Consider the following 14,728-nt stretch of genomic DNA (forward strand, 5'->3'; position numbering starts at 1 on the left):
ATGATCGCAATTTATAACACAAAAGCAATATAGGAATATATACATTATTATTGGATACAGTGAATTAAGGTATAACATTTTAAAAGATCCATGGAAAAGATGCATATTCCTTATGTTGGTGTTTGTATAATTCGATATGTGAATACAGAGTACAGTATAATGTAGGCTAAGCTAATTCTTGTTTGTTATTCAATTTCTCTTTGTATTGAATTATCATAAGTTGCTCTGCATGAACCTCCAGAATTAGCTGATATTAGAAATTACTATACAGTGTATGTATAGAGAATACTTTATAGGGTAGGCTAGGCTACCATATATGTATACATGGCACTGAATACCCTAGTGTAGGCTAGGCTATATTCAAGACACGTTTTTTCCAACAAACGATGGGTTTTTTGGAACCTAACCCATCGTAAGTAGGATGATATCTGTATAAGCATTTTTAGTGTCTTTTTTTTTTGTGTGTGTGTGTGTGTTTGAACTATCAAAATAGTGTGTTGAGAAGGGTTCTAAATATTCACGGGTTTTAGCTATTCACGGGGGGGGTACGCATTCCCCGCGAATATGGGGGTTTACTGTAATGGCTACTTGGTATTTAATGGCCCGGTTGTAAACAAGATGGACGTGCATGCGCATTAGTCACTTCTCTTTCTTGCAGGTTCTTTTGACATTGGAAAAACTGGGTTCAGCTTCGCTGAAGTTAAAGGAAAGTGCCCTCTTATCTTTTGAGTCCATTATATACTCCATCACGTGTTAAAATGTTAATCATTACGACACAATATCTGGCCAAAAAAAAATCAAATAAGAGAAGAGAATTTTTTATATTAGTTTGGTCACCATGGAGCTCTGGTAGACCATGGAAAGTAACTCCTTGAGGACTCGAGAGCAACTACCCAAAATAGGTTTTTGACCTGTTTTTCTAATGCTTTGGGTGTCATGAAAACTACGTAACCTGCATTTTTATTTTAGTTTTTCATAAAAAAAACTAAATTTTGACCATTCTGCCATTATGGAGCCATATTTCTTCTGTTGGATCGGTGTCGTAACCCTGCAACATTCGTTGTAATCCAGGAAATAATTTTTGATGAATATATCCGGAAAGTGTCATGAGCCGAGCCCGTTGTAACCTGGGGACTGCCTGTATATGTAATTTGTTGTGTACTGTAAACTGTAATGCACTATAATAGTGTATGTTTTTCAAATGAAGTAATTAGTTTTACTTGCTTTCCAGCATAGATGTACAGACTGTAAAACAGAGGAACTTTGTTGGATGGAGTAGTTTTGCCCAAGGAAAATGGAAACTCAAGGGTTAAGTGGTTACCCGTTGAAGTTACCCTTGATTTGTAAAGAAAGGATGTTTGACTGTCATTTTTGTAATACTGTGTTCGCAAGTTCGAGTATGTTGTTAGATCACATAAAGTATGAGCATAGCAACTTGTCATTATATGGACTTTCCTCAAAAGATTGTAAAGATGACGTAGAAGGGGTAGTTCTTATACAGGCAGATGATATTAACAAAAATTTTACCAGTTTTCTAGGAAGTGGAAATAAATTTCAAAAAAGAAAAGAGCTCAGTTTTTGTGAAGAAAAAAGAGTTTCACCTGATATTGAAAAAGTGTTTTTTGACAGTGAACTAAAAAGTGAACAAGGAAATTCAAATGATGCAGTTACAGAGGTTGTTTATATTTCTGATAGTGATGAAATGTTTGACATAAGTAAATACTGTCGCCAGTCGTCAAGTTTGCCTGATGTAGATCTTGATATCATTGAAGAAGTGGATGTTGAGAAGATAAGTGTCAGTAGCATTATGAAAGAAAAACCAGGTGATGAATTAACTTGCAACACTACAATTAGCAGTCAAGTCACAAAAAAAGATGATAAAAATGTTTCTGAAAGAGGGGTACCACTTGAATATGGATTGTCCCTTGGAAATGAAATTGACTTTAATTACAACACTAATGGTAGCATTAATGAACTGACACAGTTGAATACAGAAGTATCAAAGTCTCTTTTCAGTATGGACTTGCCATATTCAAAAAATAGTAAAAATGAAAGATATTCATTGTTTCATGGGAATGCTGATAATAGTGAAAACGAGATTAAATCTCAAAAAATATGTAGTCGTGGGAACAACAGTACAAGGAAGGAACGTAACAATAAAATTATTATAGCAAATGTTCCATGCAACCAAGACTGGATTGATTTTGCTTCTAGAAATGATAAGAGTACAATAATATTTTTAGACGAGACCATAAGAAAACTCGATGAAATTATGAATACTTCAGTAAGTGAAGCAAACAAACAGTGTGTTCCCAGAACTTCTGAAACGAAAGAACATTCAAGAGAAGTTGAACTGATCCAGTGTGAGAAAGAAATAGAAATTGTGGATCCTGTGGTCCCTGATGCAAGAACTAACCAAAATATAGACTGCCAAAACATGGTATCAGTTGAAGAAAGAGTAGATATAAATGGAGATATTATTTGCATGGGGAACCAGAGTAAAGAAAGTGTTCCAAGGGAGTCTGTGCACAATATTCTTCCAGAAAAAGTTCCGAGTTGGAAATGTTTATTTTTAAATGAACTGTATACAGAAAAAACAAATATATCTCAGTTTGGGGTTGAACCCTATAATCCATTTAGTGTAACTAGTGCTTTTAATGAAAGAATTTCCAAAAGCGTTGAGGAAAATACAGATAATATTTTTAATCCCCAAGTAGATGAAGTATATACTACAGAAAAATGGGATATATTTCATGAAAATGTCAACATTGGTAATGAAATTCATGAAAAGACCCCTGCTGAGGAATGTGATGAAAGTATCCTCATAAATGCATCAGGGGAAGATGATGACATTCATCTCAGAATTGATAAAGTTTATCACTTGGAAGAATGGGAAGGTGAGGAAGTAGTTTCAGAAGCACATTTACATAAAACTTCTGAAAATTGTACATTTCAAAATAGCCCTTTAAATGGTAATAATATATTGATGCCAGCTCTTGAGAAAGATATGGAGATTGTAAGTCCAAATAATGATAACCTAAGGAGCTGTGAAGAAATTCAGAATATAAGCTCTTGTGAGACTGAATATAATTCTACTAATCTTAACAGTAAAATTTTGCACGAATCATCTACATCGCTTAAAAATAATTATGGTGATTATACATATATCAAGAGACTGACAGGTCTTAAACCATACAAATGTTCACAATGTTTATTTGCTTCTAGGAATAAAGAACATTTAGTTTTCCACATGCAAAAGTGCTTTAGGAGAAGACAGATGAGAGAGAGAATAAGAAAGAAATCTGAATGTGATAGAAAATCTGTTAAATGTTTTCTCTGTTTCAGTCAACTAGAAAATAACTTCAAACTTATACAGCACCTTTTCAGAGTACATGCAGATATTGTGAATTCTGAGTCTGTCAGATCTGAAATTTTGTCAGTGATAGAGGTATCTGAGGTGAATTGTTTTAACAGTACCTATAGAAACCGGATAATTGAAAATGCTATGAGGCACAATCTAGCTAATTCTAGTAATATATCGGGCCAAATGGCAAATATAGATACAGATAAGAGAGTAATTTGTAAGGGGTCTTCACAAAATGCATGCATTTCTAAACAAAAATGTATGTTTTGTGAACAAAAGTTGCATAAAAATTTTGGTGAGCTACATATTAGGAAATGTATTAAAAGATTGTGTTCAAAGAAAGGTTATATGGTAACTGACACTAGCAAGACTTCTGAGGAACTGCAGGAATATAAGGAAAGAATATCCTCACAAACTTCTCCAGGACATGAATTGAGTTGCCCTGTGTGTACAAAATTATTCCAAAGACTCTGCTGTCTGTACGAACACCTATTTACTCATACACCATTTAAACCTTATGAGTGTTCATTCTGTAAGAAGGGCTTTTGGAAAAAAAGTTTAAGAAACCGTCATATTCGGGAAAAGTGTAGAAATAGAGTAATTACCATGAAATTTGACAAACCTGGTGTAACAGAAGATTATAGTAATCTGTATGCAACAGATGGTTGTGGTAATGTCCAACACCTAAAATTATGTAAAGATAATGTCGAAAATGACTCTGAATATAAGGGTGAAAGTTCAGCATGTTTTACAAACTGTAAGTCAGTCACCAGTCGTTGCCCTCAACATGATAAGGATAAGGTAAACACACCATTTGGAAATAACACCTTATTTCCAAAGAGTATTATGAATGGCTATAATAACTGTATTAATGCTACTAGACAAACTGATGTGGGCAGCATCCAAGGTTCTTCAAATTCCAAATATGTAGAGAAGAAAGATCACATTGATTTTGAGAATCATTTGTCTTTTGCACATGAACAATTAAGATGTTTGTATTGCCTTGAGATGTGTGATGATAAAGTTAATTTAAAATACCACACTCTCCAATGTAGGGTGAAATCATATGAAAAATCTGTCGATGAAAGGTGCTCTCCTAATAGAAACCTTGAAGATAACATTAAAAGGACATCCGAGAATTATAGAGAACTAATGAATGAGGTTAGTTCTAGAACCTCAACAGGGGATGATATAAATAGGAATAATATCTCTTCAGGATCACATACTTGTTCTGTATGTGGTAGAATTTTTCGATCTTATTATCATTTGTACAGCCATAGGCTAGTTGTACATAATGGAAATGAGTATGCTACCAACAGAAGGGGCTTGAAGGCAAACAGGAAACAGCATATTTGTAAGACATGTGGGAAAATATTTTCAAGCAGGGTGATACTCAGCTTTCATGTAAATGATTGTTTACTTAGTAAAAAAAAAGCAAAACCCTTTACAATAAATAGTAGTGGGAAAATTACCTCAAAATGTAGAGGTGAAATTGTAATTCATAAAAAGTTTTGTTCTAAAACAAGGGGTGCTGATATGTTGCATGATTTTGAAGGATTTACAAAACCATACATATGTGTGCTTTGTCAAATGGAATTTTCTGATAAGTTTTGTTTTAGACTTCATAAATCCAAGCATCAGTGTAAACATAAGAGGAACAAATCAAAAGGAAAGTTTCATTTAATAGTTGAACTGCAAAGAATTGATGATTATATTAGTCATTTTGCAAGTGAAAACGACCAGGCTTAAGTCATGTTATTCCACATGTAGAAAAGTATTACATTGCTTTTCTACATGTAAACATAAATTCAGTTAACAGTAAAACATTTTATGTAGGTTATGCCAAATGACTGAATCTGGAGTGTAAACAGTTTTACAGTTTCAATAAAACTGCTGCAAAATATTGAATTTATGAAATTTTTTTGTCACTAAGGTCAGTCAAAGAATAGTAAAATCAGTTTTATTTGTTAAACCTTTTCATGTGTATTTCATGTATGTCAGGTCACGCAAGTACATGAAATCCCAAAAATGTTCAAAATTAAAGTTTTTGTAAGTAGGCATGTACTGTAACTTCAGTTTTGAGGAGATCACCAATTTTTTGGAAAAAATTGGTTAAAAATAGTTCCTGCAGAAAGACTGAAAAATAAGTATATTGGGAATTCTAGGAAAAAAAAATCCTAATTGTCATTAAATCCTTATACAGGCAGCAGGCAAGGTAAAGGTTTTGTGACAGAAATATCTGGAAAAATTGTTTTCTATTTATTATTTTGAGTAAGTTATACAGAAAGTATTGTTAACCAATCTTTCATTATTGCTTAAGATTTATTTTATCAACTTAGGAAGTGTCCTAAAACAGACTAAGGCTATTGCAGGTGCAATGTATATCTTTTATCTTTTAATTTATAATTTTAGACATACATACTCATGCATTACACTTGTAAGTAATCAATAAAGGAAACTGACGGCTTTGACGTTTTAGTTTTTTTAAATTTATGATTTCATTCCATAAAATGTGAAGTGAAAGTTTCTTATACATGACATTTTGTGACCTATCCTTCTTAACAATATACTGTACTAAAAGGTATTATGTAGATATGTATATTTTAATATTTTATAACCCTTGTACAAAAAAATAAAGTAGCATTTAATTATAATTTTTATTATCCACTAGCTTTGGTGTTCTTTTATGGAGAAACTGTGTTAATACTGCAGTGTGCTACAGGAACCAAGTGTCACTCAACTGATTTCAGGGAACACTTGTAATTGTCTATATAATATTCTTCACATTGTAATCTGTATTTTGGGAAGGCCAAGACTTTTTCTGTTTTTTCTCCATTTAGAAACCAAAGATAACTTAAGAGACATTAAGATAAGAAAACCAAATGAGGTATTGTGTGCTGCAATCAGCAATGCTTGTCTTGTCGTATGGTGGTCCTTGCTTTGCCTATTTCAGCATTTTTAAGAAAATCCTATCAAAGACCAATAAAATTTGTAATGATCCTTACTTTTAAGAAGAAAAAGCTTTTGTGTAAAAGTAGGTAATGTGACAAACCTCTGGCAACAAGGATGTGATTAGGTGCACTTACCCTTTTATGGATTAAAATAAATATACCATTTTCAGAAAACCCAAAGTTAACTTTTTAGTCTATATATTTACTGATTTAGGACTGAAATGAGACTATTTAGGCAGCATGCTTCATCCCAGAACAAGAAATGTTTTATGTGTAATGCCAAGAGCACCAAATCCATTAAGTACCTGCCACAAGTAGCAAGGGTTACCAGTGTTCTCGCACAAGATGTCCTGTTTTTTGCTGTAAAGTTATTCTTAGCCAGATGTAAAGCTGTTCTACTGTATAGTGGAAATTATACACCATATAATTGCATATAATGAATTTGTGCATCTATATGTGGCAATAATCTTGCTTTACAAATACAACTTGGCCCATTGTGGAGGCATGACCAGCAGTTTGAGACTTTTTTTGTTATTACACACCTCTGATAATGACACCATTTTCCAAGAAAACATAACATTCAAAACTCAAGTTCCAATTTTGCAGTCAGTAGCAGCACAAGATGTCATAACTCAACAATGGCCAAAGAAAAAGTGCTTGATGAAGGCAGGTGGGAAGGAGTGTCCTTCATTCACCGCTTTGACCACCATTTATGACTACCGTGTCACCAAGTTTCAACAACCAGTTCCAGATTGCAATGAGGAATACTCCTATGCAAGAGGTAACGAATGGTCTCCATTCCTGTGGGGGCAAAATTATATTAAAATAACATCAGATTAATTTTTGGATCAGAGTTCACAATACTGGTCACCAGATTTGATAATAGGTGACACCCAAAATGCACGCAGGTGCTGGAGACCCAACTAGGGCCAATGGCCAGGAGAAAACTTAAACTTGCAAGACTGTAAGTCAGTCCGTAAAGCCAAACAATTTATAGGGACCCTGACATGATAGCCTCATTTGACACTGACTGTGGGGATGTTTCCTTTGGTGCATGTGCTGCTACTGCCAATCATCCCATTTTCTATACATAAAACAGAAGGGATTACCTTTGGGAGGACTATGGGCTTTCTGTAAGAAGCAAAATCCACATAGGAAGTACAATGTATCTCATTTGCTCTGGTCCAACTCATCCTTTTACTAGATGTGTAAGGACTTTTGGTCGGAGCGAATGAGCAACAGAAAAGTTGGAAAACAGGAAAGAAAATTACATCAAGAACTGTCCAGCTCTCAAATGACCTCATAGGTCCCAGTGCTTGACCTTTGGCTTAAATTTTATACTCCAATCCATTCCATAAAAACTATTACGATTTCCCTTCTGTCTAATATACAGTGAAAGTCCAATTTTCCAACATTCTTTAGTCCGCAGAATTTTGTTCCATCATGATAACGCTCCAGCACATTCATCAAGGGTTGCAAGAGAAGTCCTACGGAAATTTAGGTGGGAAACTCTTCCACATCCTCCTTATAGTCCTGATCTTGCTCCTTCAGATTTTTTCCTGTTCCCAAAACTCAAGGAACACTTAAGAGGAGTCCGGTTTGAATCTTTGGATGCTGCTAAACATGCAGTTTCAACATGGTTTAATAGAAAGGCCCCAAATTTCTACAAAGAAGGGTTGCAGAGGTGGAAACAGCGCCTTGAAAAGTGTATAGAGTTAGATGGTAGATATGTAGAAAAATGATGTTTGAATTTCCTTAGATAAAGAGTATATTGAATTTTTCCTGGAACTTTTTGACTTACCCTCGTATATATAGATCATCTTCCTATCAGATACCATCATTCTTACCATAGTAAAAATTACAATAATCAACAAACAAGACAAAGTTGTCAACAACTCAAACCAGAAAATACTTGTTAGCTTCTACAACAGACATGATAAGAGCATTTCCAACACCTGAACAGCATGCTAAGCAGGTGGGTCTCCATGCCCTTGTTCACCTGCCAATAGTCAACTATTTTATTACCAAACTTTTATGAACAGACCAGCTTTTGCTAAAGGTACAGACATAAATTCTTGTATGGTCAAATACACATGGTTGCTGTAGTCTGACACAGAAGGGCACTGAATATAATGTCATCCAAGCAAAGGGAGGGTGAAAACCAATCAAAAGATATTAAAATTATCAGGAAAAGTACTGTTGTCATAGTCAAAAAACTGTGGAATATATCTACTATATGAATGAACAGAAGTCTTCTCAGAACAGAGAAGAATTAAAGTTAAGTATACCTTAGTTTTACCATACCACTGAGCTGATTAACAGCTCTCCTAGGGCTGGCCCGAAGGATTAGGCTTATTTTACGTGGCTAAGAACCAGCTGGTTACTTAGCAACGGGACCTACAGCTTATTGTGGAATAAATTCCTCTAACTCTTCCTCAGCCGGCTGGAGACTCGAACTCGGGCCTAACGAGTGCTAGTCTGCAGCTCTACCGACTTGCCCAGCGAAGAGAGTTGCTAGGTACTACTCCTAGGAAGCAAAATAGTGCTAAACAAAGAGCAAATTGACAAAATGAGGAAAACTTGTTGAGGAAGCAAAAACTTCGCCCTTGGAGGTAATTAAATTCTGAAACATATCTCATAATTTCTTGTAATAAATTTATGCCAGGCTTGTCAAATTCTTACACTATGTATGTAGCTTTTATTAGTTTTTACTAATAAATGCTGTGTATTTTCTAATAAATACACTAATACACATATATTTTATGCACTTACGGCCAAATAAACTCTAATTTGCTTTACATTTCTAACCTCAGAGAGTCATCTGCAGTTTATGAAAGTAATCGTGTCTCTAAAACTGAAACTCAAAAATTTTGAGACAATTACTCTATTAGCTATGAAACTTGCAACAATGGATTCTCCACCCCTTTGCACTGTGTATATGCTTCGAAGTAACAACTTCTCCCTACCCTTCCCATTCTCATCTATGACTGCTCATCTACAAACCCAACTACAAACTGGTCCCAGCAATCACTGGCTAACCTTAGTTTTGTCATGAGGACTGCTAGTATCATTTCAGAGTGCTCTTCTCCCAGAGTTGTCCATCTGGGGTATAAAGCCTCTTCTGCTCCCCAACTGATGTGCACAGGGTTGTAAACTCCTCAAACATCTGCTGAAGAGGCAACTCCCCCCTCTCCCCCCCAAAAAAAAATAGGGAGGGATAGTACCTTATTCTATTCAGTATATACAAATGTTAACTGGAGATACATTGTGAAAAATGATAATACTGTATTTTCAGCTGAAATGTTTTCAACATTTAATTGGTACACTAACCTGATTCATGAGATAATCATCATGATTTGCTATTGGGTTGGGTAGGAGACAAAGACTGAGGTGTTGGTGCACATGACTGCTTCCTTAAATAAGTTCCGCACAGCATACTTATTCATGTTAATTTCAAGATATAAATTTGAAAAAAGCAGGGACACTTCAGCACTCTGGTTCCTGAAATAATAATCCTGATTTGCTAATTCTACTCCTGACTCGCTATTAGGTGAGCCACATATGCTAGCATACTTATGAAATTAATCATCGGTTTGCACACTATACATTCCTACACTGATTTATGTGTACTTCAAAAAGAAGCAACATACATAAGCCAGTTTGCTCTTCCCAGAACATATGCTGATGGTAACTGAATTTTTTCTATCATTTACTTTGCCCAGATTAAGAAGCATCTTTATTGTAGCCTTTACTATGAGTTTTTCACACAGACATGCATTACTGTAATTTAAGGTACTGTATACCAAATAAAAAGGTTTTTAGTGTAATTTTTAATATCTTCATACATGGCAAGAGTCTATCACAGTATTGTAGATCCTGTTTAAAATATTATCAAATGAAAAAGTTGGGCAGGGTTACTGGTAGGCTGGCATAGGCTAAAACTGGTCTACAGTATTCCCTATTACCATTTGACCATGCTGTAAAAAATTTTTTATATCAGTTTACAACAATCATATAAAGTTGTTTTGGTTCCTCAAGTACTGATTTATAAAAGCAAGAGTCTGAGATCAATTACTGTACTTGAAATCACAATGTAACTTTACCAAGGAGAGCAAAATCTTCTGATAACTCGAGCCAAGGAAAATTGAGATAAATTTCAAGATTACAATGTGGTTCGCAAATTCATCTCTATGTAATGAGGTAAGGCATACTATACAAGGAATAAAAATATTTTCTTCAAACCAAAAAGGTTTTTAACCTTTTATTGAGAGTACTTTTCTATTACAAGAATGAATTAACATTTTGATACAGTACAAACTAAGAAACTTCCAGTAAAGGAAAACAAGCAAGATGCCAAAGTTTAAGTGTAGGTACCAAGCATTTCTTTCTTGACACTTGGGAAACCAACTATCTTCTAGACTAAGTAAAATACTGTATATCCTCATTAACTGAATCTTACTACAATGTCCCCCCTGCTGCTGAGATCATCTTCTAAGCATCTTTCACACATAACCTAAATTATTGTGATAAATCAAAATAAACGCTGTAACAGTTAACTAAAATCTCCATAGCAAGCAACTTTTCTAAAATGCAAATAAAATACAAAACATTAGGTGAAAAAAAGAAAACTATCCCTGGCACAGAAAATAAATCACTCTGGAGACTTAGCAATGTCCGAGTATCCTGCTATCATTTCTAGAGCAGTTACAGCTTTACTCATTTCTTGGCAAGAGCTTACTTCTACAAGGCTACTGTTGCCTTCTAAATCTAGTGAAGCGACTTCACCTAAAACATCCATTAACGTAGGGTTCATGGATTCCTTAGGGTTAAAATATTCATCATGTTCTCTTTCAGGTTGACTTTCCACAACCAGTTCATTAGTTACTTCTTTGCCTTCCTGCTGTTCACTCACCGGCCTAATCTGAAACTCATAGCCTGCAACACATACATCCTTTACAATTTTTCCACAAAGAGATACATTTTCCTCACTACTCTGAAGGTCAATACCATCTGAAGAACTTTCCCCCCCATCCATGCTTTCCTGAAATATCTTTACAACTTCTTGACAATCTGTATTTTCTACAGTATCATGAAACAATATATCTTTATCTACACAAACTGACTCCTGTTTCTGTAGAGTAGTCAGAAGATTATCTTGACTTTGATAAGCTATGGCTAACTGATGTCTCATAAAAGGGTCATGAAGGGTTGCAAGTCCTGCTAATGTTGTTGCAGCTTCAACTGAAATAAGAGAAAGTAAAAAAAATAATTCTTTATAAAAAAAAACAATAAAAAATAAGTGATATAAAATATTCATTATGGTGAAAAGATCATTAATCTTAAAGGGATAATGCTTTCTGTATTACTGTACAGGTGAATACCACACACATTCCTAAATAAGGTGAGAGATATGTTGGTGTCATATCTTTTAGTACATCCTATTTCACTCTCCTCTACACTATGTTAGCCCTTCGAGAGTCTATGACATTACTAATGTCACAAAAATTTCATCCAGTTAGGTATTCTAAGGTGAGGTAGAACTGGGATGACATCTAGAAGGCATCTCCACAAGGCTGGAACTGTTCAAACCAGTTCTAACAATCATCATTTTTGGCCATTTTCATTGGATGTGAAGAAGTTATTCAGTATCCTTATTTTCAACAGGCTGGGGAAAAATGAAAAAATGCTATTATATAAACACATAGGTTTGAGGAAATGAAGGCATTGCACATTTGTGTTAAGGCATATTTTGCACCAGCATATGGTACTGGAAAATCTCCTGCTGGTAGCCTATGTTGATTAAGGGAAGGTATTTGACAGCTTTCACAAACCAATATTTTGGGTCTTGCAAAACTATGGCATTTGTAAAGCTACGTGAAATTATCCATTAATGAAGCAGATGCAAAGTTAATGCTGATGGAACCTTAAATTAATTTACAGTAAATAAGTGGGTGCTACATTGTCAAGCTGTTATCACTGCCGCTTGCTCATCTCGTGGATTTGTTCCTACAGAAATCAAAACATTGCCTTTTATACAAGAGACTCGCTCTTTAGGTGGGAGGTAGTCTGAACTCTGACTAAAGTTGAACCCTATCTGGAATTCCAATGATCCAGGTTGCAATGGCAAACAAAGGCTACAATGACTCCTGAAACCTCCAATTTGGTCTGGCATATGGGATGACAGAGCAATAGAACCCTGGGCCTGAGCGATGTTCTATAGAGCCTCGTGTAAGTGAGGAAAAGTTTCCAAAATGGAATTCAAATTGCATGGGAACTAATTCTGGCTAAAACAAGTGATGGATCCAGAACAGCTCTACCACTGGCCCCCCTCTTTTTAAAAGGAAGAGCAGAGAAAGACACATCTCAAAAGACAGAACTGAAAGACTTGATACTCAAAGTTTAATTGCCTGTATCAAGCCCAACCCATCTGATACTTCAGCCTAGATGTTGATACAGGAAGGAGAAATGGAAGAAATAGAGTCCAGTCGCTGCATTCATACCTCAAAACTTACACTAAGTGAAAGTACTCAGGCAAGATACTCATCTCTCCAAACTGAGCTGAGTGCCTACACAACTTGTTGAGCAGCCACCACAAGTCCCAAGGAGAAGGTATCCAAAGACATGTGGGTGATGTCCCACAGGTAGAACGAGGTAAAAGTTGGTTGTTTACCTACGTAAGGCACCCACTCTCTTTACCTTGAACACCAAAAACCTTCTCATGCTTGCTTGTACTAATGAAAAGGTGCTGATACACTGGATAGAGAGCATGGGTCCTTTTCAGGTAGTATTGTACAGCTTACATCAAACATAAAATGTTTTTGGCAATAAACCAGTTGATGAAAGGGTCTTCATTAGTAAATGACTTGTTATCTTCAAACGATATTCCCATGTTTATAGCAGCACCTTCAACTAATCTTCTCACGTGAGAATCGTCACTTTTAAAAATAGTTCGTGCACCACCCCAATTCTATAATTTTTAAAAGTGATGATTCTCACGTGAGAAGATTAATTGAAGGTGCTGCTATAAACATGGGAATATCGTTTGAAGATAAGTCATTTACTAATGAAGACCCTTTCATCAACTGGTTTATTGCCAAACACTACATTAAATATTTTAATTTCAAAACTGACGCTGACCATGTGAACCCTAATGCTCTGCGTCTTAGAGGCGGAAACTCTAGGACTGGGAACGGGATCGCAAACCAAGGTCTGCACGCCCGCAGCTTCCGAAACACAAAACCCAGGGCTATGTGAATCGGTTTCCTAACCCGAAGGTCGGGAAGAGCCAGTGAGAGACCCACTGCCTCCTCGGAAGGAGGTCTGTCCGATTCTTGGGACCCCCTTGGACCTCGGGAGAGGAAGGGGAGACGCAGCAGAGACGAAATCGAAGATAAGATGAAGAAGACGGCGGCTACCTCCACAGGGCGGCTTCCTTCACCTCTACTCCAACATCTTCTACAGGATGGTGGACACGAAACATCGTAACCTCCAGAGTAGTCAGGCAGGAACACAATGGACGCAGCCCAGGACACCACCACCACCAGAAGCAGCAGGCATGATCAGGACAGCCGATGCAGGAGCTACGGCAGCGGTTCGGAAGGCAGGAGCTACTGCAACAGCCAGGAACATCACTTCAACAGGGTGACTTCCTTCATATTCACGCCGACATCTTTTACAGGATGGCGGACATCGTAACCTCTGGGGCAGCTGGCAGGAATAAAACAGAAGCGGCCCTGGGTACGACCGCCAGGAGAAGCGGCAGGCATGATCAGGACAGCCGATGCAGGAGCTACGGCAGAGGTTCGGAGGGCAGGAGCTATTGCAACAGCCAGGAATGTTACTTCCACAAGGCGACTTCCTTCCTTCACGCCGACATCTTCTACAGGATGGCAGACATCATAAACTCCAGGGCAGCTGGCAGGAACACAACGGAAGTGGCCCCGGGCACGACTACTAGGAGAAGTAGCGGGCACGATCAGGACAGCTGATGCAGGAGCTACGTTAGCGGTTCGGAAGGCAGGAGCTACTGCAACAGACAGAAATGTCACATGAAAGTCACCAGCAGCGACAGGAAACGATCAGGGCGGCTGCGGCAGGAGACCAGGAAGAGCAGCCCAGAGACTGTCGTCGAGCTGACAAGAGCATAACACAGGGAACAGCAGGAGCAGATGGACCATAGATACGCCGGAGGCAGTGCAACAGCATACATGAAGACCAGCAATGACAGCAATCGATCCACATCGGCGGAAACAGAGTCAGAATGATCCCGACGTGGAAATATGTCATCTAACCAGGTAATGTGATCGATCCCGAAGTAACACTAAATGAATGTCGGGACTGCTTCATGAGAGATATCCTTTGATATATCCAGCCAACTACTGCTGTGTTCGCAATGCTCACTGTCAACCTGAAA

The 14,728-nt window shown here is 36.9% G+C and overlaps 2 protein-coding genes across 14 annotated transcripts in view; one reads left to right on the plus strand and one right to left on the minus strand.

Moving 5' to 3' along the window:
• Positions 1-6,012, plus strand: part of LOC136843235 (uncharacterized) — a 75,041-nt gene extending 69,029 nt beyond the window's left edge. For all 4 annotated transcript variants that reach the window (XM_067111330.1, XM_067111328.1, XM_067111332.1 and 1 more), the window contains one exon: positions 1,232-6,012. In XM_067111330.1, the coding sequence (XP_066967431.1) occupies positions 1,295-5,113 (3,819 nt within the window). In that variant the 5' untranslated portion in view covers positions 1,232-1,294 and the 3' untranslated portion in view covers positions 5,114-6,012. The remainder of the gene's footprint in view (positions 1-1,231) is intronic.
• A 4,533-nt stretch (positions 6,013-10,545) lies between these two features.
• Positions 10,546-14,728, minus strand: part of LOC136843240 (uncharacterized) — a 30,510-nt gene continuing 26,327 nt past the window's right edge. For all 10 annotated transcript variants that reach the window (XM_067111349.1, XM_067111346.1, XM_067111344.1 and 7 more), the window contains one exon: positions 10,546-11,556. In XM_067111349.1, the coding sequence (XP_066967450.1) occupies positions 10,967-11,556 (590 nt within the window). In that variant the 3' untranslated portion in view covers positions 10,546-10,966. The remainder of the gene's footprint in view (positions 11,557-14,728) is intronic.

The sequence above is a fragment of the Macrobrachium rosenbergii genome, chromosome 11, assembly GCF_040412425.1.
Source record: "Macrobrachium rosenbergii isolate ZJJX-2024 chromosome 11, ASM4041242v1, whole genome shotgun sequence".
Lineage (NCBI taxonomy): Eukaryota > Metazoa > Arthropoda > Malacostraca > Decapoda > Palaemonidae > Macrobrachium > Macrobrachium rosenbergii.